Raw genomic sequence first — 25,359 nt, forward strand, 5'->3', positions numbered from 1 at the left:
CTTCCAAGGCTACTGAGAAGGAGCAGGAGAACAGTACGATTTGAATAGTTTTGTACAGCTGGCTCAGAGACAAGTAGCCAAAGGGCATCCTTATTAAGCAGTATATTTGTATGAGAGTAGAAGGTGAAGCTTCAGAGATGTTGAATCTGAGGAACAGGATCACACAAATGTCAGGATGAGACAATCTGACAGAGTGCCAACAAGCACCCATTTGGTGACAACTAGAGTGGGCATTGTAACAGGTCAGAACATAGCAAGGCTGCATGATGTTCCAAGGAAACAAATATCAAGAAACTACATTAGGACTGGAAATTGGAAAGGAAGTATTGGCACAAAGGTAAATCTTAACAAAACAAGACTGTCAAAGAAATAAGAGAAGGTAAAATGCTGCAGGCTCAGAATCTGAAACATATATAAATACTGGAAGCACAATGAGTCATGTAGCATTTGTGGAGATTAAGACAAAGTTAAATGCTTCATGTTGATGATCTCACACTGAACGATCACTTGAAAAAAATTCTCCAGTTCTCTTTTGGTACATACTGGTTATTTCAGAAAGGTGAAGTAAAAACAGCTTCAGTCATCAGTACCAGTCAAAATCTGCACTGCACAACAGAATCAACTTTACGTTTAAAAAAAAAAACAGCATGACTGTATTCAGGACTCTGCTTACCTTGGGCTCTGTAGCCTGCTGTGGATAAAGGAGGAGAGGAACATTGGCAATGAAAGGGGAGGTTAATTCAGACATGTCCACCTCTGGTATCTCATTGGAGAGAATATCCTTCTTGGCAAGACTGGCTTGCAAGGACTGGCACAAGTGAAGAGCACTGCACACCACTTCAGGATTTTCCTATCAAAAGGAGGAGATAAACTGAGTCACAAAACTGGACCGTTTTCTTCACTTTCTTGCCCTCTCTCTGGATTCTGAAATTTAGCTCCATAGATCATAATGAGCAAAGACATAGCAGAGCTGATGACAGAAAGCATCACAGTCAAGCTGATCCTAACTCTACTAAGTAGTGCAGAAACAGGTCATTCAGCCCAAGTGCTCTGTTTCAAATCAGCATCATCCCACTCTGTTTCAGCTAATCTGGTCAGTATTTTATTCTCTTCCTTTTGTATCTAGCTTCCCTTTTTACTGCATCTACACTATTCACTGAAACTATGCAGGAGCAAACTGAACATTCTAACATGCAATGAAATTTCGCCTGAGTTCAACTGAGCAGGTTTGGGATGAGAACAACCTTAACAGACAAAAAACGTTACTTAATCTTTCAAGTTTTCATTACTTCATTGAGCACTGCATAAGATAGGACAGATTCAAAATCCAAGCTTACCAGCTCTCCCTTGAGAATATCCAAGATGACTGGCAAGTATTCATCGACCAATTCATTACATTGAGATGTCAAGGTTGGATTTGGAAGCAGGTCACAGGCTTTTTCCAAGTAACTCTTCAGTTCTTCCTGCAAGATAAAAAAGTACACTAAACCAAACCATCTAGGTAGGTGAAAGCAATCATTATTTAAACACTTTGAAAGAGATAACCATTAACAGAATGTGGTGAGCAGGGTTAGAGGCAAGAAACCTATGATGTTTCACAGTGTGAATTATTGCACCATGCTTCACTAAATGGCTGTAACATCTTTAAAATGGAAGCATTAAGGTGAAGGTCAGAAACTGAGAAAATGCTTTTAAAATCACACTCATCTGAGTAGCTTTTAGCCATTCCTCAAAAAAACAAGCATAAGCTTTTAAAAAAACAAATAATTCAAAGGATAAGGGCATTGCTGACTAGGCCAGCAATTATTGCCCATCCCTAATTGTCCAGAGTACAGTTAAGAGTCAACCACCTTCCTGTGCTGGAGTCACATGTGGCTAGACTAGCTAAGGATGGCAGTCTCCTTCCCTAAAGGACATTATTGATCGAGATGTGATTTTCCCATCAATCAACATCATTAGACTCTTAATTCCAGATTAATCTATTGAATTCAAATTCCACCATCTGCCATGGTGGGATTTGAATCTGGGTCCCCAAAACACAACCTGGTTCTCTGAATTAACAGTCCAGCAACAATACCATGAAGCCATTACTTCATTGAGCACTGCATAAGATAGGACAGATTCAAAATCCAAGCTTACCAGCTCTCCCTTGAGAATATCCAAGATGACTGGCAAGTATTCAGACAGACTGACAGCAACTACTGATGCTCTAAGAATCTGGAACAATGCTAGTAGAGGAACAATGCCAATGAGGAAACAGATACAGTCTTGGCATTGTTGTCCCCAAAGAGAAGTCAAACCAGAAACAAAGAACTAGATTCCAGTCAGTTGGACACGGAGAAAGAAATTGTTCTTCCGTTACAGACAACAAGATTGACTGATTATCACTGCTACACCGAGCCACATAAATTGTCAGTAAACTGGTAACAGGTATGACACAAACCTTCACAGGAAGTAACACGTTACAGAGAATGTGGATTCAAGCAGAATGGCTGGAGTCTGCTACTTTATTAGGATCGAGTAAAAATCTCACAACACCAGATTATAGTCCAACAGGTTTATTTGGACGCACTAACTTTCGGAGCTCTGCTCCTTCATCAGGTGGGGAGCAGGTTTATAAGACACAGAATTTATAGCAAAAGATTAATGTCATACAACTGAAATGATATATTGAACAAATCTAGATTGTTGTTAAAGCTTTCGTCTTTTAGAATGGGCTTCCGATTTTGGTTCATTAATATATAAATCCCAGAAATTCTTTTAAGTCAGATTCTGGAGATAACTTAAGATTTTAATAAAAAGGTGACATCTCAGTTCAGACAATGCATTTAAAAGGTGTGAGGTCTGTATTCCAATCTTGAGTCAGGCTGGTTCTATTTCCAGAGTAGGAATTTATAAAATGTCACATGGATTGACTGCCTGTAGATTCCTTTTTTTGAGCAAAATAGAATGTATTTCAAATACAATTCTGTAAATGCAAATCCACCCATAGAGGTTTTTAGATTAGATTAGATTACATTACATTACAGTGTGGAAACAGGCCCTTCAGGCCCAACAAGTCCACACCGACCCACCGAAGCGCAACCCACGCAGACCCCTACATTTACCCCTTACCTAACACTACGGGCAATTTAGCATGGCCAATTCACCTGACCTGCACATCTTTGGACTGTGGAAGGAAACCGGAGCACCCGGAGGAAACCCACACAGACATGGGGAGAACGTGCAAACTCCACACAGTCAGTCGCCTGAGGCGGGAATTGAACCCGGGTCTCTGGCGCTGTGAGGCAGCAATGCTAACCACTGTGCCACCGTGTCGCCCACGGTGTGTGTGCGTGCACGTGTGCATACATGAGAGTGTGTACTTGTGAGTGTGAGTACACGCACACACTTAAACACACATGTACTCACACTCAAGTAAAAAGTGTGTGCGTGAATGTGACAGAGTATAAGCCTGTGAGAGGGTGTGCACGTGGGTGTCAGTGTGGAGGGAGGGGGGGAAGGATGTGTGTATGAGTGAGGGTCAGCATGAGTGTGAGCATGTCAATGAGTATGTAATTGTGTGTGCACGCACGTGTGCAGTGTATTACAGTGGGGTCACCTGGAGCATAACATGAACTCAAGGTCCCGGTTGAGAACATCCTCATGGGTACCAAGCTTGGCTATCAGTCTCTGCTCATCCAGTCTGCATTGTTACGCATCCCGAAGTCCGCCTTGGAGGATGGTCACCCAAAGATCTGAGGCCGAATATCGCTGATCACTGAAGTGTTCCGACTGGGAGGGAACATCCCTGCCTGGCAATTGTTGCAAGGTGTCCATTCATCCATTATCATAGCATCTGCTTGGTCTCACCAATGTACCATATCTCGGGGCATCCTTGCTTGCAGCATAATAGATAGACAACGTTGGCAGAGTCACGGGTATCTGCTGCGTACATGGTGGGTGGTGTCCCCACGTATAATGGGGGCTGACACATCTTGCAGTGGCTGCTGTGACAGGGTTGTATGGTGTTGTGGTTGATGTTTTGTCCTGAAGGCTGGGCAGTTTGCTGCGAACAATGATCTGTTTCAAGGTGATACGTGGAGGCGTAGCGAAGGTCGTGGCAAGGTGCTCATCCTCATCGATAATGTGTTGTAGGCTGCAAAGAACACGGTGTAGTTTGGCTCCCGGGAAGTACTGGACAACGATGGGTACCCAAGTGGTTGCATTCTGTGCCTGTTTCCTGAGGAGGTCATCACGGTTTCTTGCTGTGGCACATTAGAACTGGCAATTGTTGAGTTGACAATTGTACCCTATTCTTATAAAGGCATCCTTCAGGTGTCCGTGCATTCCTCCTCATCTGAACAGATCCTGTGTATGCGTAGCTCGTCCGTAGGGAAAGGTTGTTTTCTATGTTTAAGGTGAAGCTAGAGAATGGAAGAATCGTGAGGTTATCTATGGATTTTAAATTTTGTCCACCCCAGTTCAACACCGGCACCTCCACATCATTGTTAGGATCGATGTAATCTCTCAAAGAACAAAAACCAGTACAATACAGGAACAGGCTCGCTGGCAAACCAACACATCATCTCTCTCTCAACTAAAATCCTATTGCTTCTATGTCTCTTAACCATTGACACTGTGTTTCCATCACCGCCTCTGACAGCATATTCCAAGCATGCACCACCAGCTCTTTAAAAAAAACTTGCCTTTCGCACCTCTGTTAAACTGTCTCCTTTTCATCTTAAACCTATGATCCTTACTAATGGATATTTCTATCTTGGGAAAAAGACTCTGACTATCCAATCTATTCATACCTCTCAATTGTCATCTTTTATCAGAAGAAATACTTTTACTGTGAAGCATGCATTGCATGAAAAAGACAGAAATGAAACTGGAAATGAGGGCATGAAAAAGCAACTGGTTTTGGAAAGCAGGTCGATCTAGTGTTTCCCAAATCATGACATTATTGCATCTCTTCAACAAAACATTCCTAACCAGAATGTTTGAGAAGCCTTAATAGACAGGCAGAAGGCCGGAAGAACACAGCGAGCCAGGCAGCATCAGGATATGGAGATGTTGACGTTTCAGGTGTAATCCTTCTTCAGGACTGGGGGCGTTTGTGGGGGAGAGCTGCAGATAAAGGGGGTGGTGGGGGCAGGGTGGAGAAGTGGGGATAGGTGAATACAGGTAGATGGTACGACCTGGGAAAAGATGCCAAACCTGCTGGTCCGCCAACCCTCTCACCTCCATCCAGGGCCCCAAACAGTCCTTCCAGGTGAGACAGAGGTTCACCTGCCTCTCTTCCAACCTAGCTTACTGCATCAGATGCTCCTGATGTGGTCTTCTCCACATCGGGGAGACCAAATGTAAACCTTGGGAGTGGTTGACCAAGCATCACAGCCGGGTTCGCAGGGAGTGAATGGACCTCGCAGTCATTGCCCATTTCAATTCCCCCAATCACTCCCTTTCTGACATGACCATCCTCAGCCTCCTCCATGGCCAAAATGAACCACATGCAAATTGGAGCAACATCTCATCTGCCTGGGCAGCCTACAACCTGGAGGACTCAACATTGGAGAACTCAATTTCAAATAACCTCCCTTCCCAGCCCCTCCCCTCTCCCTTCCACTCCTCCATGCCACCAACCGGAATCATTGCTCCCATTGACCAACCAGGTCATACCTTCTGCCGGTCTTCACTTATCCCCACTTCTCCACCCTGCCCCCACCACCTCTGTTATCTGCAGCTACCCCCACACCCACCCAAGTGCTGAAGAAGGGTTATACCCGAAACATCGACTTCTCCACTTCCTGATGCTGCCTGACTTGCTGCGTTCTTCCAGCCTCCTGCCTATTTTGGATTCCAGCATCTGCGGGTTTTTTTTGTCCCTAACCCGACAAGCCTAAATAGAATTCAGTGATAGAAATGAGTGAGGAAGCAAAGCAAATTGTCTGGAAACATCCAGCTAATTTACTCACACTTCTCAAAGATTAAAAATCTTTCTAAAGGATACAGGTATGACTGACGAAGAGTATACCAGCCTTGAATAGATTTCATATTTTGCATTAATCTATAACATTATCAGTATGTCTTTAGCAGAAGCCTTTCACTTTACAATCAAGTTGAATGAAGTGGTTGCAATACATTTTTTTAAAGTAAAGGACAAAGATATAAAAATATTTATTCTACACTTTATAAGACATGGCATAGTCAGACAAATAGTCATACATAGTCAGTAATACAAATACAAAAGTGCCATAGTAAATTGATTCACAGAAATGTACAGACAGGGATCTGGGCATCAGCTAATTTCTGACATAATGGATAGATTTGTTCATGATTAGTTCTGAAACTATGAACACTGTGCTTATGAATGTCACAAAGTCCTCTCAGCAATGGACTGTGCTAAATGGGATAGATTTCAAACAGATCTATTGACTCAAGACTGTGCACCATGAGACACTGTGTATCACAAGCAGCAGAATTAAACCACAATCTACACACACCAGCACATCCCTCACTATTTTATTAAATGGGAATTAATGATGGCTCAATGAAGGGGACAGGAGGACATGCTAAGAGCAGCATTCATGAAAAACATTAAAAATCACACAACACAAGAATTATTGGCCCAACAGCTTTATTTGGAAGTTCAATCTTTTGGAGCGTTGCTCCTTTCTCACATAGATAGTGGAGCAGGATTTTTTGATTAGATTAGATTACCTACAGTGTGGAAACAGGCCCTTCGGCCCAACTAGTCCACACAGACCCTCCAAAGAGTAACCCACCCAGACCAATTCCCCATATTTACCCCTGACTAATGCACCTAACTCTATGGGCAATTTAGCATGACCAATTCACCTAACCTGCACATCACTGGACTGAGAGAAGAAACCTGAGCACCCGGAGGAAACCCATGCAGACACTGGGAGAATGGGCAAACTCCACACAGACAGTTGCCCAAGGCTGGAATCGAATTAGAGTCCCTGGCGCTGTGAAGCAGCAGTGCTAACCACTGGGCCACCGTGCCGCCATCATAGGACACAATTTATAGCAAAAGATCATAGTGTCATACAAATCATGTGATATATTGAACAAACCTCGATTCCTGTTAAGTCTTTCATCTTTTAGAATGGCTTGCAGGTTTCCATTCATTAATATGTAAATTCCAGAACTTCTTTCAAGTCACATTTCAGAGATAGCTTAAGGGTTTTTAAAAAAAAAAGTGACACCTCACCTCAATGCATTAAAGGTGTGAGGTTAGAACCTGTCTATACCTTAATCTTGAGTCAAACTGGTTCTATTTCCAAAGTTGGAGAAAAAGTGAGGACTACAGATGCTGAAGATCAGAGTTGAAAGTGTGGTGTGGAAAAATGCAGGTCAGGCAGCATCTGAAGAGCAGAAGAATTGATGTTTCGGGCATAAGTCCATTTCAGGATTCCTGATGAGGGCTTATGCACAAAATGTCGATTTTCCTGCTCCTCAGATACTGCCTGACCTGCTGTGCTTTTCCAGCAACACTGTCTTGACTATTTCCAAAGTAGGAATTTATAAAATATCACAGTTATTGACTGCCTATAGATTGTGCGCTTTTTGATCAAAATAGAACTTATCTGTAAATACAATGTCACCACATCTTTCAGTATGCGTGCGTACATACATGCGTGCATGTGAGGGACAGCAAACATGGCAGAGAGTGAGTATGCGCATATGCTTGATAGAGTGTGTATGTTTGAGAGTGTGATACAGTATATGCCAGTGACAGGGTGTGCTCATGTCAGTGGAGGTATGTGCATGCGCGGAGTGTGTGTGCATGAGAGAGGGTCTGCATGAGCATGAGTGTATGTAAGAGTGTGTGTATGTGTGAGAGTGTAGAATATAGTGGGGTCACCTGTAGTGTGACATGAACCCAAGGGCATCCTCATGGGTAACGAACTTGGCTATCAGCCTCTGCTCGTCCACTGCCTCATTACATATCCCAAAGTCCGCCTTGGAGGACGGTCACCCAAAGATCCAAGGCTGAATATCCCTGACCACTGAAGGGTTCCCCAACTGGGATGTTCCCTCCCTGATGAAGCAATTCTCCGAAAGCTAGTATCCCAATTACCTGTTGGACTATAACCTGGTGTTGAGAGAAATTCAACTTTGTCCACCCCAGACCAACACCAGCACCTCCACGTTATAAAAATGTGTCAACATGGTTAAGCGACAGCACAGGACTGCTTGCAAACTGAAGAATGGATACAACATGCAACAGACACAAAGTAAGTAATACCATTATAAACCCAAACTAGTAAAAGACTCAAGAGTGATAAAGTCTTAGAAAACAAGCACTTTCCCTATGTGCGGTACCAAGATATTGAACAGCTGCCTGCAACTGAAGCGCCAAGGTGCAGTGAAGCTTGCAAAGCTGCAAGCTCAACATTTTTCCACCTTTGTGAATTTGAAATGAGCGTGTGGATTACATCATTGGGTGAGGATTAAAGGCTATTATAAGTAAGGAGATGATGCTGTTCTTGACCATAACATTTTCATATTTCATGAGATGCAAGAGAGATATGCTCTATCCTTAATAATACAGTAAATGTTTAATTTGGGCTCAAATCTTCCAGCCCCTGGGATTTTGTCTGTTGGAAGATACCTACCAGGAACCTGTGAAATATTGATACTAGACAGATGAGTGAATTACCAGTAAGTTAAACTTCCAATGGGGCTGATAGCCTGCTGTTTGGGATCTTCTGTTCAACTTGAGCTTAGAATGGAGACTTGGGCCATGCATATAGGACTTACTCAGATACTTACCCTGGATGAGTCAAGGTAGTATACCTGGTCTAACAGCTGTGTAACACCACTTGGCATTATTGCAGGTTCCCTCATACAACATACAAATCCTTGTCCTGACCCACCTACCCACATTCTTTCAGTAAACGGCTTGGACCTTAAAAGACGGGCGGCACAGTGGCACAGTGGTTAGCACTGCTGCCTCACAGCACCAGAGACCCGGGTTCAATTCCCGCCTCAGGCGACTGACTGTGTGGAGTTTGCACGTTCTCCCCCTGTCTGCGTGGGTTTCCTCCGGGTGCTCCGGTTTCCTCCCACAGTCCAAAGATGTGCAGGTCAGGTGAATTGGCCATGCTAAATTGCCCGTAGTGTTAGGTTAGGGGTATGGGTGGGTTGCGCTTGGCGGGGCGGTGTGGACTTGTTGGGCCGAAGGGCCTGTTTCCACACTGTAAGTAATCTAATCTAAGACAGCTATTGCCTTCCTCTTACTCTGCTCTGCTCACTGGACTTACGATGGAGACATTGAGCTATCCATTTTTGCTTTGGCTGGGACCAACATTGGTGATGACTGGAAGGTCTAGAGCACACTTATCTGACCACTGCTACATAGTTTACGAGACATGGAACTTTTGCAACACTTTTTTTAAAAACACAGTATCTCTCTGAATAATCAGACAGATTACAGGAAATGCTAAGTTTCAGCCTGGACTGTTAATTCTGAAAGTTTCCCCTCCTAACCCAATACTTAAACTCTCCACCTCCAAGAAAAGTAAAAGTTTTCTCAGAGAAAGGAACTAAGTTCAGTTCAAACCCCCATTCCAGTTTCAAATCCTCATTTAGCAATGTGACCTCAAGACAATTGCAATATTAAAGCTATTTTCAGAAATACTGTGCAACAGTTTTGTTCCTAGTTGACATTACTCAGAATCACTGGCAACAAGAGTATGTGTGTATGCATGGTATGGGGTGGAAGAGAGTAAGACAGATGGAATAATGCATGGAAGCACAATCCAATTCAGGAGATTTGGTTCAAAGCAGTACTGTTTATTTTATTGCTATCAGGATCTTGACTCCAAGATGGCTCCTTGGTTTGGAAGTATGAACCTCACTTCAGTTTCTATAAAGCTGCCTTAAAACTGCACACTAGAAACTTAGGACCGAATATTGGCAGCTGGTGGGTGTGTCTGAATTTTTTGCATAAATATAATTTTAACTGAAATCTACCATTTAAATTCTATAGACAGTCGCCCGAGGCTGGAATTGAACCTGGGACCCTGATGCTGTGAAGCTGCAGTGCTAAGCACTGAGCTGCCCCTAACATATGTCTTAGCTGAACATATGTCATCATGGAAAACAGTAACAGCTATTCAAGATGGTATTCCAGGGAATTTAAACAAGTTCAGGGTGATCAGATGGCATCAACATGGTTTTGTAAAAGGGAGATCATGTTTGACCAATCCATTGAGCATTCTTTGCAGAAGTAACATGTGCTGTGAATAGAGGGAAACCAATGCTGCACTTGTATTTCCAATAGCCATTTTATGAAGTGCCACATCAAATACTGTGGAAAGTAAAATCTCAGTATAGGTGCAGCATACGAGCACAGGTACAGAACTAGCTAGCTAGGTAGCAGGAAGCAAAGAGTAGATGTAAATTTTTTTTTCATATTGGCAAGGTGTAATAAGTATTAGATTAGATTACTTTACAGTGTGGAAACAGGCCCTTCTGCCCAACAAGTCCACACCGACCCGCCGAAGCGCAACCCACCCATACCCCCCTACATTTACCCCTTACCTAACACTACGGACAATTTAGCATGGCCAATTCATCTAACCTGCACATCTTTGGACTGTGGGAGGAAACCGGAGCACCCGGAGGAAACCCACGCAGACACGGGGAGAATGTGCAAACTCCACACAGTCAGTCGCCTGAGGCGGGAATTGAACCCAGGTCTCTGGCGCTGTGAGGCAGCAGTGCTAACCACTGTGCCGCCGTGCCGCTTTGTGGTGTACCACAAAGACCAGTACTGGAACCTATTTCCAATTCATACAAATAACCTGGACAAACTGGTCTGGAAAGATTTGTTGCGAATACAAAGATAGGTAGGAAACTAAGTAGTGAAGAGAACATAAAAAATGAGTGGGCAAACATCTGCTGAATGGAATATAATGTGAAATTGTCCATTTTAGCAGAAAGAATAAAAGAAGAAACTCATCATCTCAATGGGGAGAGATTGCAGAGACCGGAGATTAGAGTAGCCAACTGCACGAATCACAAAATATGTATGGAAGTAAAGAAATTTGGAAAGTTAATATGATTTATACTCAATTCTGCCTGCAATAAAAGTAGGAAATTATGGTTCAGTTTGACCAGTGATGTCAAATACAGAGCACTGGTTATCTTATTTAGATCAAGATATAAATGCATTAAAGGAGAAAGTGAGGACTGCAGATGCTGGAGATCAGAGCTGAAAATGTGTTGCTGGAAAAGCGCAGCAGGTCAGGCAGCATCAAAGGAGCAGGAGAATCGACGTTTCGGGCATGAGCCTGAAGAAGGGTTCAGCATAAATGCATTAAAAACAGTTAACGAGATCAATATCTGGAATAGGGTTGGGTTGGGTGGGAGGGGATGAATTATGATGAAAGGATGGGCAAATTAGATTTGTACCCACTGGAATTTATAAGATTAAGGGGTGACCTGGTCAAAATATATAAAGCTTGATAAAATACTGAGTAGTTATGGAGAGGATGTTCGCTCTAATGGAAGAATCTAGAAATAAGGGGTACTGTTTAAAATAAAGAGTTGCCCTTCAAAACAGAGACAGAGACAAAAAGAATTTTTTCTTTCAGAGCATGTGTTTTTGAAACTCACCTCCTGAAATCAGAAAACTTCCACATTTTTAACAGGCGTGGACAAATTTTTGGTAAGCAACGGGCTGAAAGGCTATTGTGGAAGGCAAAACTGTGAAAATGAGGTTAAAATTGCATTAGCCATGATCAAATTAAATGTTGCAGCAAACTCAAGAGGTTGCCTCTTGTTCATTTGCCAAAATGGTAGCGCTGGCATGTTAGGTAGCGTTTGAGCTCCTGAGCCGCTGCATCCTCATCTTTTTTGCTTTTGTTTCCTTTTCTTTATCTTCTGACATTGTGGGGAAGCCAGAGCAGTACTTGGTGGGTTGTCTGCTGCAGCGGTGGCAGTGCCCGAAGCGAGGAACCTCTGACTGCTGTGGTCCTGGAGCATAGATCTGGAGGACTTGGTGAGTCCTCAGTTACGGTTGTGGAAGTCCCTGGCATGAGGACTCCTGGCTGCGTTGGGCCATCAGCTGTAACTGTAGTGGTGTCCAGAGTGGGGAGTCTTGGCAGGGGCAGCAAGTTGTTGTGGTGGAGACGGTGCCTGGAGTATGGACTCCTGGCTGCGGTAGGCCTGAAGCATGGGGACTCCTTGCTGAAACATTGCAGAAGCTCTGGAACTGTGTTTAAAGACTCCTTGTATAGAAGCTGAACTCTATTTTATGTAATATTTTTGTAACTCAAAATCACACTGGATTGTGGCAACAGGACACTTTGATTGCATCTATCTAGAATATTTGACACTAAGTAACTCATACCTCTGTTGCATTGTCTTTCAGAAGATTTCCCATCACAGATACAACTTCTGTGCAAAGATCACAAGGAACACTTTTCTGAAAAGAAAATGTAAGTATCAATATAATTCAGGAAAACTCTTTATTTCTAGCATTTAATTCCACAATGAAGGTCAGAAATGTTAAATTAAAGGTCAGGTTAGGAGGCACATAAACATGAAATAAATGTGCTTATTTTGAAAATACTTGAAACTGCAATTTACTCTTGGATACAAAATATCATTGCAAGGCAGGTTTCCTGTGTACAATTTCTTATTTATTCTTTATTCATTCATGGGATGAGGCCAGCATTTACTGCTAACCCCTAATTGCCAATGGGGCAGTTTAAGTGTCAAACCACATTGTTGTAGTTCAATGCTTCATCCATTCCTGGCCCCCTTCCTCATTCAAACTGCCTACATTTCCATCGCTATTTCCAAGATTCTCTTTCTGGCACCTCCATGTTTATCTTGAATGGAAGCTCAGACTAGTATTCTTATTAACATAGAACATATTAGTTTGGGATTGTTCTATCTCTTCACTGCAGTTTGCCTCCTGCCCAAACCCCACTGAGCTGGCCCTGCCAGGCTCCACTGAAACTGGACAGTCACTGTCCAGGCCCCACGGAGAGCTGGACTCAGGCTTTGTGGAAGCCAAAGCAAATGTTTAATCCATCAGTCTGGGCATTTGAATCCAGTCTCTACCATTGTGCGAACACTGCCTAGTCTAAAACCCCTTGCTGGCCATCTAACACTGAAGCCTGGTTCCCCAATTAACCAGTTCCCGAGAATGCTCTCAATACCCCAAAATCAACATATTTCAACTGGCATCACATCTTATGCAATGCAGAAAACACACTGATCTTACCTGGTACATTGAGAGCTAAGTAATGGCAGGATTTAACGAGAAATGTTTTCTCCCAGGTGGGTATCTGGAATTCTCTGCCTGAAAGGGTTGTGGTGGCAGGAACCGCCACAATATTGTAGTAGTATTTAAAAAAAAACTCTTGAAATGCCACAGCATACAATGTTATGGACCAAATGGTGGGAAATGTAATTACAGTAGAGAGGTGCTTGATGACCAGTTTGAATTTGATGGGCTAAATGGCATCCATCACAGAAAAAAGTGCAGTATTGCCATCAAATGCACCATGTATTTTAGTTCCAGCGAATTGCAGGCAAAGCATGCTGTGATATCAATAATCCGAGGCCTCAAATTACTCCAATTTCCTACAGCAGTAATTTACAACTGAATCAATAAAATTTTTGCCATTTCTTCCCTGCCATTAATAATTCTAATCAAAATCATACTGTATCAGAACCCATTAACAACTACTGAGCAATTCTTCTGATCTCACAAGATAATTGCTCCAAAGGATAACATTGTGATTGACAGAAATGAGGCAGTCATAAACAATGCGCCCATTAACTTACCACAGTCGGTTGTCTCCATACAGTCTGCTGACAATGTTTTACAGCTCCACAGTCTGAGGCAGTCTTTACATTCTGACACCAGAAGGTAGGGCCTTCAGCACATCTTTCTGGCCCCAAGAGGGGACTGGCGACAGTTACTACAGATGAAAAAAAAGGAATTTATAATTTCATTTTGAAGTATTTTATAACAATTGCGTACAATTGACAAACGATTGCGTGCTTGGCTCCAGGGAGGTCTCAGCATTCAGGTTTATCCTTCACTGCCATAGCTCACCATTCCTGTTATATCTAGTTGTAGCTTGCTCAACTATTTCAGGGTTTCCAAATTATTAGCAATTTCCAAATTGTATTCAACTCTCTTGATTTAAACTAAATGTGTCATGATCAGGAATGTGCGTACACACCACGGCAGGTAATCACTTGCATTTTAATAGAATAATGTTCACTGAGGTAATCAGACATAAAAATACAAAGGATGAGACATCAGGGTGACACAGAGGCTCAGTGGTTAGCATTGCTGCCTCACAGCACAGGTTTGATTTCAGCCTTGGGTGACTGTGTGTGGAGTTAGCACATTCTCATGTCTGCGTGGGTTTCCTCTGGGTGCGCCAGTTTCTTCCGACGGTCCAAAGATATGCAGGTTAGGTGGTGAATTGGCCATGCTAAATTGCCCATAGTCTTCAGGGGTAATGTAAAGAAATATGGTTGGAGAATGGATCTGGGCAGGTTACTCTTCAGAGAATTGGTGTGGACTTGTTCGGCCAAATGGCATGTTTCCATACTGTAGAGATTCTATGATCAAGGGGAAGTGGCCAAGAGCTCAAACTCAAATTTAAAGAGTCTTAAAGGTGAAAAGAAAGAAAAAAGGTTTTCAATGTGAAAGCAAATCCATCAATTATGGGCAGTTGGATAGAAAGTTGATGTTGATGAACATGGTTAATACTTTATTAAACAGTGGTCACTTTTGAAACACTGCTTTCAGGCACTAAAGATTTTATTTCAGATGTCAGCAAACCTGTTGAGCTTATTCAGGGCAAAGGTAACTATGGCAATGTGGAAGTGAAAGCTGGAGCAAGCTAGTTTCGAACTGTCAACAGATTGGTAATCAGTCACATGCTCATGGCTGGCAACTCATGATTAAACAGCACAGTGTAACAGACCATAGGACTGGATTACTCAACAAGCTTCAACCGGCTTGCATGCCTTTTAACCCTCGCCACTTCCCCTATCCAACAAGGAACAAAAACAGATTCATAACTGAAGAGAAGCCAGATTCAATTCCCACTGTAAACTCCATCCCCTTCCCTCCCAGCCAAATGTGGTTTTAAATTCTCTGTCAAAACGAGGCCAGCTTGAAATTCCACCTCACAAGTCATCAAAAGCTGCTAACTTTGCCAATCTGTCTGCTTCTGCATCAAAGCATTTTTATTTGTTCCAAATTTTCATTTCTCCTTAAGAACCTTGTAGCCTCTCAGCTATCATAAGCCTCAATTTCTACAAAATTGAGCTGCTTCAATCTTATTCTGCTCACCTCATCCTCACTAAGCGTGCTGAGCTCTGAACACAAATTTACAAATTAGCCTCTTCTGTCAACACTTTCCAGAACTTTTCCTCCCTTCTCCAGTCTGCTGACTCATCAGCATTCTGTGTCACCAAAGACTTTAAAGGAGCCCTATCCAGCTTTGTGCTCCACCATATTACCCATGAGAGAGAGTAGAGACAGGATCATTGGACGAGTGGCTGGTGGAGTTTAAATTCAATTCATAGACCTGGAACAGAGGCTTTTGTGGTGAAGCAGATGAAAAGATCTGAGTTCCAAGTCCCACTCTCAGCAGTGGGATAAAAAAAAAAGTCAGTCAGGGCTTCATGCCAGTCTCATTGAGAGTGACTATAACAACAATCATACAAATGTTGAGCTGGTTCACTAATTTTTGTTTTGGGAAGGGAATCTACAGTCCTTCCTTTGTTTTGCCTACAAGTGACTACACATCTACAGCAACGTAGTTGACTCTGTATTATCCTTTGAAAAGGCCCGAGCAAGCCACTTTAAGGGCAATTAGGAATGGGCAAGAAAAGCTTCAACATGACCTGAGGATTGTAATTTATAAAGTGAAAAGAGGAATGGGTCCTTCCTCCACCAAGGCCTTTCCAGAAAACACTGCACGGAAGTTTTAACTCACTATGGGGGAAGTGGTTAGCATGGATTTAGAAAACAGAAACCTGTGCTTTCTAATTATGAATATTTAATGGAAAGTACTATATTAGAACAGGCATCGTAACATTCACAATCAGCTATCGGGACATGCTGACTGAAATCTGGTTGGACATAAGATTGAAGAAGCTGAAGGAAGTTGAGAGTTTCTTCAATTGCTCCATAGCTACTACTGTGACTCATGCAAATGTATTGTGTTTAGTCAAAAAGGGCAAAGTTTCATTGCTAACTACTCAATCTCAATGCTGATAAATTCAAATCTTATTGATTCATTAGTTAGGATGGACATCAGGTTGACTCATCTCAGGCTGATAAGGTCAACATTACAAGCACCCTCAGGTAAAAATCATGGAATAATTCAGCACTGAAAACAATCATTCAGCCCATTATCCCTACAGCGGTGAAGGAGAACAATCAGCTTCAGTGCCACTGTTGCTGATTCACACATTTGCTATGTCCTTCAAAGCCAAATAACTTGCTAAAACTCTAACTACTGTCACATGTCAACAATGACCCCTTGGGTCAAGTTTTGAAGGCAACCAATATGCCTAAAGTCAATTTCCTCATTTGTGAGGAGAAACTGAAACAAAGAAAATCTTTCAGTTCTAGGGAAGCAGGTATTCCATTAGGTAGACTTTGGCTGAGAAACCTGTCAGTAGGTTTTGAAGGGGAATAGGATTATAGAATCCCTGCAGTGTGGAAGCAGGCCCTTCAGCCCATCAAGTCCACACCAACTCTCTGAAGGGCATCCCAGAAACCCACCCCATACCCCTGTATTCCCCATGACTAACCCACTTAGCCTGTGCATCTCTGGACTCTATGGTCAGTTTAGCATGGCTTATCATCCTAACTTGCACATCTTTGGATTGTGGGAGGAAACCAGCACTTAGTAGAAACCCACACAGACAGTTGCCAGAATGTAGAATCAAACCTGGGTCCCTGGCATTGTGAAGCAGCAGTGCTAACCACAGAGCCACCATGCTAGCTAAAACGTATCACAGAATCCTCACAGTTTGGAAATAGGCCATTTGGTTCATCAAGTCCATCACTCCCTATCTACCCTGCGAAGCCTGCATTTCCCATGGCTAAACCTATGCATCCCCAGACTACCGTCAATCTAACTTGGCCAATCCACCTAACAAGCACATCTTTGGACGGTGGCAGGAAGCTGGAGCACCCAGAGGGAACCCAAACAGATGCGGGAGAATTTGCGAACTCCACACAGACGGTCAGCTGAGGGTGGAACAGAACCTGGGTCCCTGGTGCTGTGAGACATTTGTGCTAAACACTGATTCCTTGATGAATCGGATTCTAAATTTACACTGGCTAGACTTGAATCAATACACATGCCTGTGCTGGAAAATCACTTTGCCAGCAATCAATCTAGAAACAAACATAAGAGGCAGTGGCATAGTAGCAATTCACTACTCCAGGCTAATGTTCCAGGGACTAGGTTTGAATCCCATCTTGGCAGATGGTGAAATTTGAATTCAATAAAAAATCTGGAATGAAAAATTCTGGCCTAACAATGACCGTGAAAGCACTGTCAATCGCTGCCCTTTAGGAAAGGAAATCGGCTATTCTTACTTGTCCTAACCTCTGACTCCAGATCCATAGCAATGTGCTTGACTCTTAACTGTCCTCTGAAATGGCTCTGATAAGTTGCTCAGGTCTAGGAAAATAAAACCTGGCCCAGCTAGAGACAATTATATTCCAGAATTAAAATAAAACAAAGACACCCTTTTGGCCTCTTGAAGGACTGTGACCATTACTCCACGTTCCCTGTTGATCGGAAGTATGTCCAATTCAACTTTAAACATGTTCAATATCACAGCCTTCTCTGCTCTCTGGGGAACAGAACTCCAAACATTTATCACCTTTTAAGAAAATAACTGGCTCGTGTCTGAAATGGGAGATTGCTCATTTTTAAGCTGTTCCTCCTCGTTCATCGTTTCAACCTGTCAAGCTTCCTTGTTTCAGTAAAGTCACTTATCATTCTTCAAAACTCTGATGATTACAGGCCCAACTAGCCTACCCTCAAGGCAACCCGTTAATCCCATGAATCAGCAGAGTGAATGTGCTCTGAACTGTTTCCAGGACAAGCACAACCTCTTTTTAACTAAGGTGACTACACCCAGTATTTTGTGTGTTATCTAGTCAATGCACTGTACAGTTGTCACAAGACTTCCCTGCTTTTATATTCGATTCTTCTTCATGAAGAAAGGCAACATTCCCTTTGCCTTCCTAATTATTTTTTGTACCTGCATGCTAACTTATTGTGATTCGTATACTCAGTTGGCTCAGTAGCTCAGCATTCTGCAGTCTCTCAAATTAAATGACACTTTTTTTATTCTTCCTGCCAAAATGGACAAGCTTTCATTTCCACATTACACTCCAGGGAGCCAGTTGCTGCTCCTTCACAAACACAGAAATGTAGAAACTTGGAACAGGAGAAGGTCATTCAGCCCTTTGAGACTGTTCGACTAATCGATATGATGAAGCTGATCATCCAACTCAGCATCCTTTTCCTGCTTTCTCCCCCACACCTTTTGATTCCTTTAGTCCTACAAATTATACATAACTCCTTGAAAGTATTCAACGTATTGGCCTAAACCACTTCCTCCGGCAGAGAATTTATTGGCTCACCACTCTCTGGGTGAAGAAATTTATTTATCAGTCCCTAAGTGGGCTACATCACCTTCTTAAACTGCAATATCTTGTTCTAAATTCTACATGCCTTTATACGTGTCCTCCTCTCAATTTATTTCCAATATCTCTTTGCGTTATCACCATGTTTGACTAGTACCTTCATTCATTAATGTAGGTCAAAAATAGTTGAGGACTTAGCATATTATTCTATGATTTTAGATCTCAGTGGCATTCCACCAGATATTTTTCCTGAGCCTGGAAAGGATCCACTTAACCCTACTGCTTTGATAAGCCAGCTAATCTTCTATCCACGCTCATATGCTTTTCACCAACACCATGAGCTCTTGTAGAAACCTTTCATTAGGAACTTCACCAAATGCTGTTGAGATCAAATACACTTCATCTAACTATTCCATTTTATCCACCCTACTCAAAGAATGCTAATACATTTTCGACACAATTTCTGTTGCTAAGAGCCATATTTACTCTGCAGGAACATATTATGATTTTCCAAATGTGCTATGATTCTTAACCACAAATTTCTGAATGTTTTTCAAAGATGCACCGTCTATATTATCCTGCTCTGTCTCCTTTACTACTTGACTAGAGGGGTAACATTTTTTGGCTTTACAATCATTGGGACCTTTCTAACGTCTAGAAAAGTTTGGGATATCACAAATCCATACATCTATTATTTCTGTAGCAGTGTCTTTTCATACTTTAGAAGGCAGGCCATTGTGCACAGAGACTTGGCTATCATTAGTTTAATTTGTTTTCCTGGTACTTTTTCTTTCGCAACCATGATAGTGCTGAGTTCCTCGTTGCTCTCCTTTTTTTGGGATTCTTTTTCTGTTGACTGCTGTGCAGATGAATATAAAATACTTGTTAAAAGTCTATCAACTGTTTGTTTCATTATTAATTTTCTAACATCATCCTATACAGGGCCAAGCTTGATGTTAGCTACACTGCTCCTTTTAGCTACAGTCACAGAAGCTTATATTTTTTGCCAGTTTACTCTCATATTGAATTATTCCTCTCTATTTACTGTAACCGACTATTGACTTATTTTCAAATGAGTTCATAGCATACCACTAACCCTTGCAGCATTGCAGAGCTTTCCTTTCAGCTCAATACCATCCTTCTTATAGAGACTCTCTTTCTCAATCTAATATATTTAATTGAGTTGGGAAAGATTTGTAAACTCAAAAATCACTGAAAAAATGACCCTCGGTGGCTTAGCCTACAATCCATTGTCAGGGATAGCAAAACTCTAGATACGCAAAGCTACAAGACTGGCTCAAGACAGCAAAAATCTAAGTAATCCATTCATAATATCTTTAGGGGAACACCAAATCCCTCAGTGCAGCTCTTGTCTCACTTCCTGCTAACAAACACGTCTTTGAAGATCTAAGTAATCAGTTTACAGAGAGCTGGATTGACTAACACAACTATTTAAATTCACCACAATGAGTTATTCAGCTTGTTATCAACAGCATTAGCTCTGACAGTATGAAGTGCCAAGTCTCCTCCTAGGGAATGGTACCAATAGGACTGAATCCCATAGGCAGGGAACTGTCAGGGAGAGATGGCCAGTGGGTGTGGACACAGAGGAGTCGCAGTATGAGGCTGCAGTCTATGCCTGATGCAGACCTCGAGGCAAGGCCCACACAGAACACTTAATGGAAGATGGGATTTGAAATCAGTGTATGAATACGGAAACTCATCAACAACCACAACATTTGGGGTCAGAAAAATTTCTGCATCACTAACATGTTGGAACATGCAAGTCTAGTTTCAGACAGAGCTGAAGGGACATCAGGTTAAATACCAAAAGCTCGATCGAGTTTTTTTTTGTTTAAAAGAACATTTTAAAACGAGGGACAGAAAGATTTAGCGAGCAAATTCCAGAGTTTAAGCTGAAGGAACGGAGGCGGCTGGAATGGCTGACTTGCGAAAGGTTGCTATACAAATTCAAGTTGCTATTGTGGTACAGAAAGTAAATCTTTAAGAAAACGAGACGACACTTACTAAGCCCGGAGTCGGATGTGGAAAAAGTAAAGGGCGTCAGTAACCGGGGTAGGGCTCAGGGTGAGAGAGAGCCCGGGGAATCAAACCACTCTCCTCCGAAACAGTGGGTCAACATCCCGCCAGCAGGAGCAGGAGGCCCGAGCTCGGGCCCAGGGAGAGGGGGTCTGCCCTAACCCACCCCGACTTCCTGAACAACCCCTCATCCCCCTCCCCAGCTCTTACCTCCACCAACACAAATCAGAACCATCACAACCACAGCCGGCGCCATTGCTGCTCTCCTTATACTGTCCGCACCGCAGCCTGACTCCTAGCAGGGAGGACCCGACCGCCACACCCCCTACAGCACAGGAGGACTCATTACACGGGACACAGGCTGGAACTGTAGGACCGGACCCGACCGCCACACCCCCTACAGCACAGGAGGACTCACTACACGGGACACAGGCTGGAACTGTCGGACCGGACCCGACCGCCACACCCCCTACAGCACAGGAGGACTCACTACACGGGACACAGGCTGGAACTGTCGGACTGGACTCGACCGCCACACCCCCTACAGCACAGGAGGACTCACTACACGGGACACAGGCTGGAACTGAAGGGGCATAGTCAAGATTAGAGTGGTGCTGGAAAAGCACAGCAGGACAGGCAGCATCCGGGGAGCCCTTAATCAAGAATAAGGCAGGAAGCCTCCAGGGTGGAGAGATAAATGTGAGTGGGTGGGGCTGGGGCGAAGGTAGCTGAGAGTGCAATAGGTGGATGGGGTGGGGATGAAGGTGATAGGTCAGGGGGGAGGGGGGAGCAGATAGGTAGGAAAGGAGATTGGCAGGTAGGACAGGTCATGAGGATGGTGCTGAGCTAGAAGGTTGGAACTGGGGTAAGGTGGGGGAGGGGAAATGAAACTGGTGAAGTCCACATTGATGCCATGTGGCTGAAGTGTTCCGAGGTGGAAGATGAGGCGTTCTTCATCCAGGGGTCGGTTGGTGAGGGAGCAGCGGTGGAGGAGACCCAGGACCTGCATGTCCTCGGCAGACTGGGAGGGTGAGTTGAAATGTTGGGCCACGGGATGGTGGGGTTGATTGGTGCGGGTGTCCCGGAGATGTTCCGTAAAGCACTCTGTGAGAAGACGTCCAGTCTCTCCAATGTAAAGGAGACCGCATCGGGAGCAACGGATACAATAAATGACATTTGTGGAAGTGCAGGTGGATGTGGAAGGCTCCTTTGGGCCTTGGATGGATGTGAGGGAGGAGGTGTGGGCGCAGGTTTTGCAATTCCTGTGGAGGCAGGAGAAGGTGCCAGGAGGAGAGGCTGGGTTGTTGAGGGGTGTGGACCTGACGAGGTAGTCGCAGAGGGAACGGTCTTTATGGAAAACGGAGGGGGTGGGGAGGGAAATGGTGGTGTGCTGGTTTGTAGGTGGCGGAAATGTTGGTGGATGATGCGATTTATGTGGAGGTTGGTGGGGTGGAATCAGGGGCATTCTATCCTTGTTGCAGTTGGAGGGGTGGAGTTTGAGGGCGGAGGTGCGGGACATGGATGAGAGGTGATGGAGGGCATCTTCAACCATGTGGGAGGGGAAATTACAGTCTTTAAAGAAGGAAGCCATCTGGTGTGTTCTGTGGTGGAACTGGTCCTCTTGGGAGCAGATGCGACAGAGGCGGAGGAATTGGGAATAATGGATAGCATTTTTGCAGGAGGTAGGGTGGGAAAAGGTGTAATCCAGGTAGCTGTGGGAGTCGGTGGGTTTGTAGAAAATGTCATTAGATTTTTAGATTAGATTACTTTACAGTGTGGAAACAGGCCCTTCGGCCCAACAAGTCCACACCGACCCGCCGAAGCGCAAACCACCCATACCCCTACATTTACCCCTTACCTAACACTACGGACAATTTAGCATGGCCAATTCACCTGACCTGCACATCTTTGGAACTGTGGGAGGAAACCGGAGCACCCGGAGGAAACCCACGCAGACACGGGGAGAATGTGCAAACTCCACACAGTCAGTCGCCTGAGGCGGGAACTGAACCCGGGTCTCTGGCGCTGTGAGGCAGCAGTGCTAACCACTGTGCCACCGTGCCGCCCACATTGTTGAGTCGGACATCGTTGATGGAGATGGAGAGGTCCAGGAAGGGAGGGATGGTCCAGGTAAATTTAAGGTCAGGGTGGAATGTGTTGGTGAAGTTGATGGGAGCATGAGATGGCACCGATGCAGTCATCAATGTAGCAGAGGAAAAGGTGGTGCTGGTGTAACTCTGGAAGATGGACTGTTCCATGTAGCCGATAAAGAGACAGGCATAGCTGGGGCCGATGCGGGTGCCCATGGCTACCCCTTTTGTCTGGAGGAAGTGGGAGGATTCGAAGGAGAAATTGTTGAGGGTGAGGACCAGTTCGGCCAAACGAATAAGAGTGTCAGTGGAAGGGTACTGGTGGGAACATCGGGAGAGGAAGAAATGGAGAGCTTAGAGACCCTGGGTCATGGCGAATGGAGGTGTTAGAGGGATTGGATGTCCATGGTGAAGATGAGGCATTGGGGCCAGGGAAACAGAAGTCTTGGAGGAGGTGGAGGTTGTGGGTGGTGTCCTGAACGTTATGTGGAGGGATAGGACAGCGTCTGGATAGGTAGAGATAATTTTGATGGGGCAGGAGCAGGCTGAAACGATGGGTTGGCCAGGGTAGTCAGGCCTGTGGATCTTGGGTAGGAGAAAGAATCAGGTAGTGCAGGATTCCTGAACTATGAGGTTGGAAGCTGTGGGTGGGAGATCCCTTGAGGTGATGAGGTTGTGTATGGTCTGGAAGAGGATGGTTTGGTGATGGGGGTGGGGGGGGGTGGTGTGTGTGAGTGAGGTCATGGTCAAGGGGGCGATAGGAGGAGGTGTCTTCCAGTTAGCGCCTGGCTTCAGTGGTGGAGAGGTCAGTGCGCCAACCAACACTGCACCCCCTTTGTCCGCTGGTTTGATGGTGAGGTTGGGGTTGAAGCGGAGGGGAACTGCAGGACCAGACCAGACTGCCACATCCCCTACAGCACAGGGGGACCTACTGTATGGGACACAGGCTGGAACATGTAGGACCAGACCAGACCGCTATAACCCCCTACAGCACAGGAGGACCTACTACACGGGACACAGGCTGGAACTGTAGGACCAGAGCAGACCAGACCACCACACGCCCTACAGCACAGAAGGACTTTCTACATGGAACACAGGCTGGAACTGAAAGACCAGACCAGACCGCCATACTCCCCTATAGCACGGGAGGACCGAGGCTGGAACTATTGTTCCAGACCAGACCAGACCACCACAAACAGCACAGGAGAACTTACTACATTTATGTTGGGGAAGGCAGGGCGAACAGCACCTCAGGAGGTGCAGTGTAACTTTATTGGTCAGACAGGTTTGCAACATGCATTGGGATTTGTCAAGTTCGGTACTGATGGAGATGGCCTCAATGGGGACGTCGGTTTCATGTCACACTACAGGTGACCCCACTGCATTATACACTCTTTCTCACACATACACACGCACACTACACATTGACACTCCTCCAGACCCAAACACTCACACAGACCGCCTCTCATATACAAGCTCTCTACCATACACTCACACATAGACTCCCCCCGACCACTCTCACCCACACACACATCCTCTCACAGATTTTACACTCACATTCACATACATACACATACAGGCACTCTCTCACACAAAGTCACCCCCCCGCCCCCACACACACACACCCACATTCACACACTCACTCAGTCTCCCCTGCACGTGCACACATATATGTTTGTGGGGTGAATTCTTGCAGAATTACATTTTATTTTGCTCAAAAACTGCATAAATCCATGTAAGATTCTGTAAATCCCACTTTAGAATTAGAATCAGTCTGACCTAACATTGGGACACAGGCAGACTTTAACCTCAAATTTCCAATGCATTATCTGAGCTGAGATGCCACCTACTAACATAGAACAATACAGCACAGAACAGGCCCTTCGGCCCACGGTGTTGTGCCGAACATTTGTCCTAGCTTAAGCACCCATCCATGTACCTATCCAATTGCCACTTAAAGGTCACCAATGATTCTGACTCTGCCACTCCCACAGGCAGCGCATTCCATGCCCTCACTACTCTCTGGGTAAAGAACCTACCCCTGACATCCCCCCTATACCTTCCACCCTTCACCTTAAATTTATGTCCCTTTGTAACACTCTGTTGTACCCGGGGAAAAAGTTTCTGATTGTCTACTCTATCTATTCCCCTGATCATCTTATATACCTCAATCAAGTCACCCCTCATCCTTCTCCGTTCCAATGAGAAAAGGCCTAGCACGCTCAACCTATCCTCGTACGACCTATTCTCCATTCCAGGCAACATCCTGGTAAATCTTCTCTGCACCCTCTCCAAAGCTTCCACATCCTAAAGTGAGGCGACCAGAACTGCACACAGTACTCCAACTGTGGCCTAACCAAAGTCCTGTACAGCTGTAACAGCACCTCACGACTCTTGAATTCAATCCCTCTGCTAATGAACGCTAATACACCATAGGCCTTCTTACAAGCTCTATCCACCTGAGTGGAAACTTTCAAAGATCTATGAACATAGACCCCAAGATCTCTCTGCTCCTCCACCTTACTAAGAACCCTACCGTTAACCCTGTAT

At 44.3% G+C, this 25,359-nt stretch overlaps 1 protein-coding gene and 1 long non-coding RNA gene across 2 annotated transcripts in view; one reads left to right on the forward strand and one right to left on the reverse strand.

Annotated features, from left to right (window-relative positions):
• The window catches only part of psap (prosaposin), a 50,081-nt gene extending 29,001 nt beyond the window's left edge, over positions 1-21,080 (reverse strand). The window contains exons 1-5 of the mRNA XM_043678631.2: positions 20,930-21,080; positions 13,819-13,955; positions 12,371-12,445; positions 1,338-1,463; positions 674-850 (exon numbers count right to left, since the gene is read on the reverse strand). Coding sequence (XP_043534566.2) covers positions 674-850; positions 1,338-1,463; positions 12,371-12,445; positions 13,819-13,955; positions 20,930-20,975 — 561 coding nt within the window. The 5' untranslated portion in view covers positions 20,976-21,080. The remainder of the gene's footprint in view (positions 1-673; positions 851-1,337; positions 1,464-12,370; positions 12,446-13,818; positions 13,956-20,929) is intronic.
• A 450-nt stretch (positions 21,081-21,530) lies between these two features.
• Positions 21,531-25,359, forward strand: part of LOC148137463 (uncharacterized) — a 33,106-nt gene continuing 29,277 nt past the window's right edge. The window contains exon 1 of the long non-coding RNA XR_015754224.1: positions 21,531-21,748. This is a non-coding gene — a long non-coding RNA (uncharacterized LOC148137463). The remainder of the gene's footprint in view (positions 21,749-25,359) is intronic.

Source organism: Chiloscyllium plagiosum, unplaced genomic scaffold, assembly GCF_037043375.1.
Source record: "Chiloscyllium plagiosum isolate Xiang-an unplaced genomic scaffold, Cpla_swu_hap1 HiC_scaffold_43, whole genome shotgun sequence".
In the NCBI taxonomy this organism is placed as follows: domain Eukaryota; kingdom Metazoa; phylum Chordata; class Chondrichthyes; order Orectolobiformes; family Hemiscylliidae; genus Chiloscyllium; species Chiloscyllium plagiosum.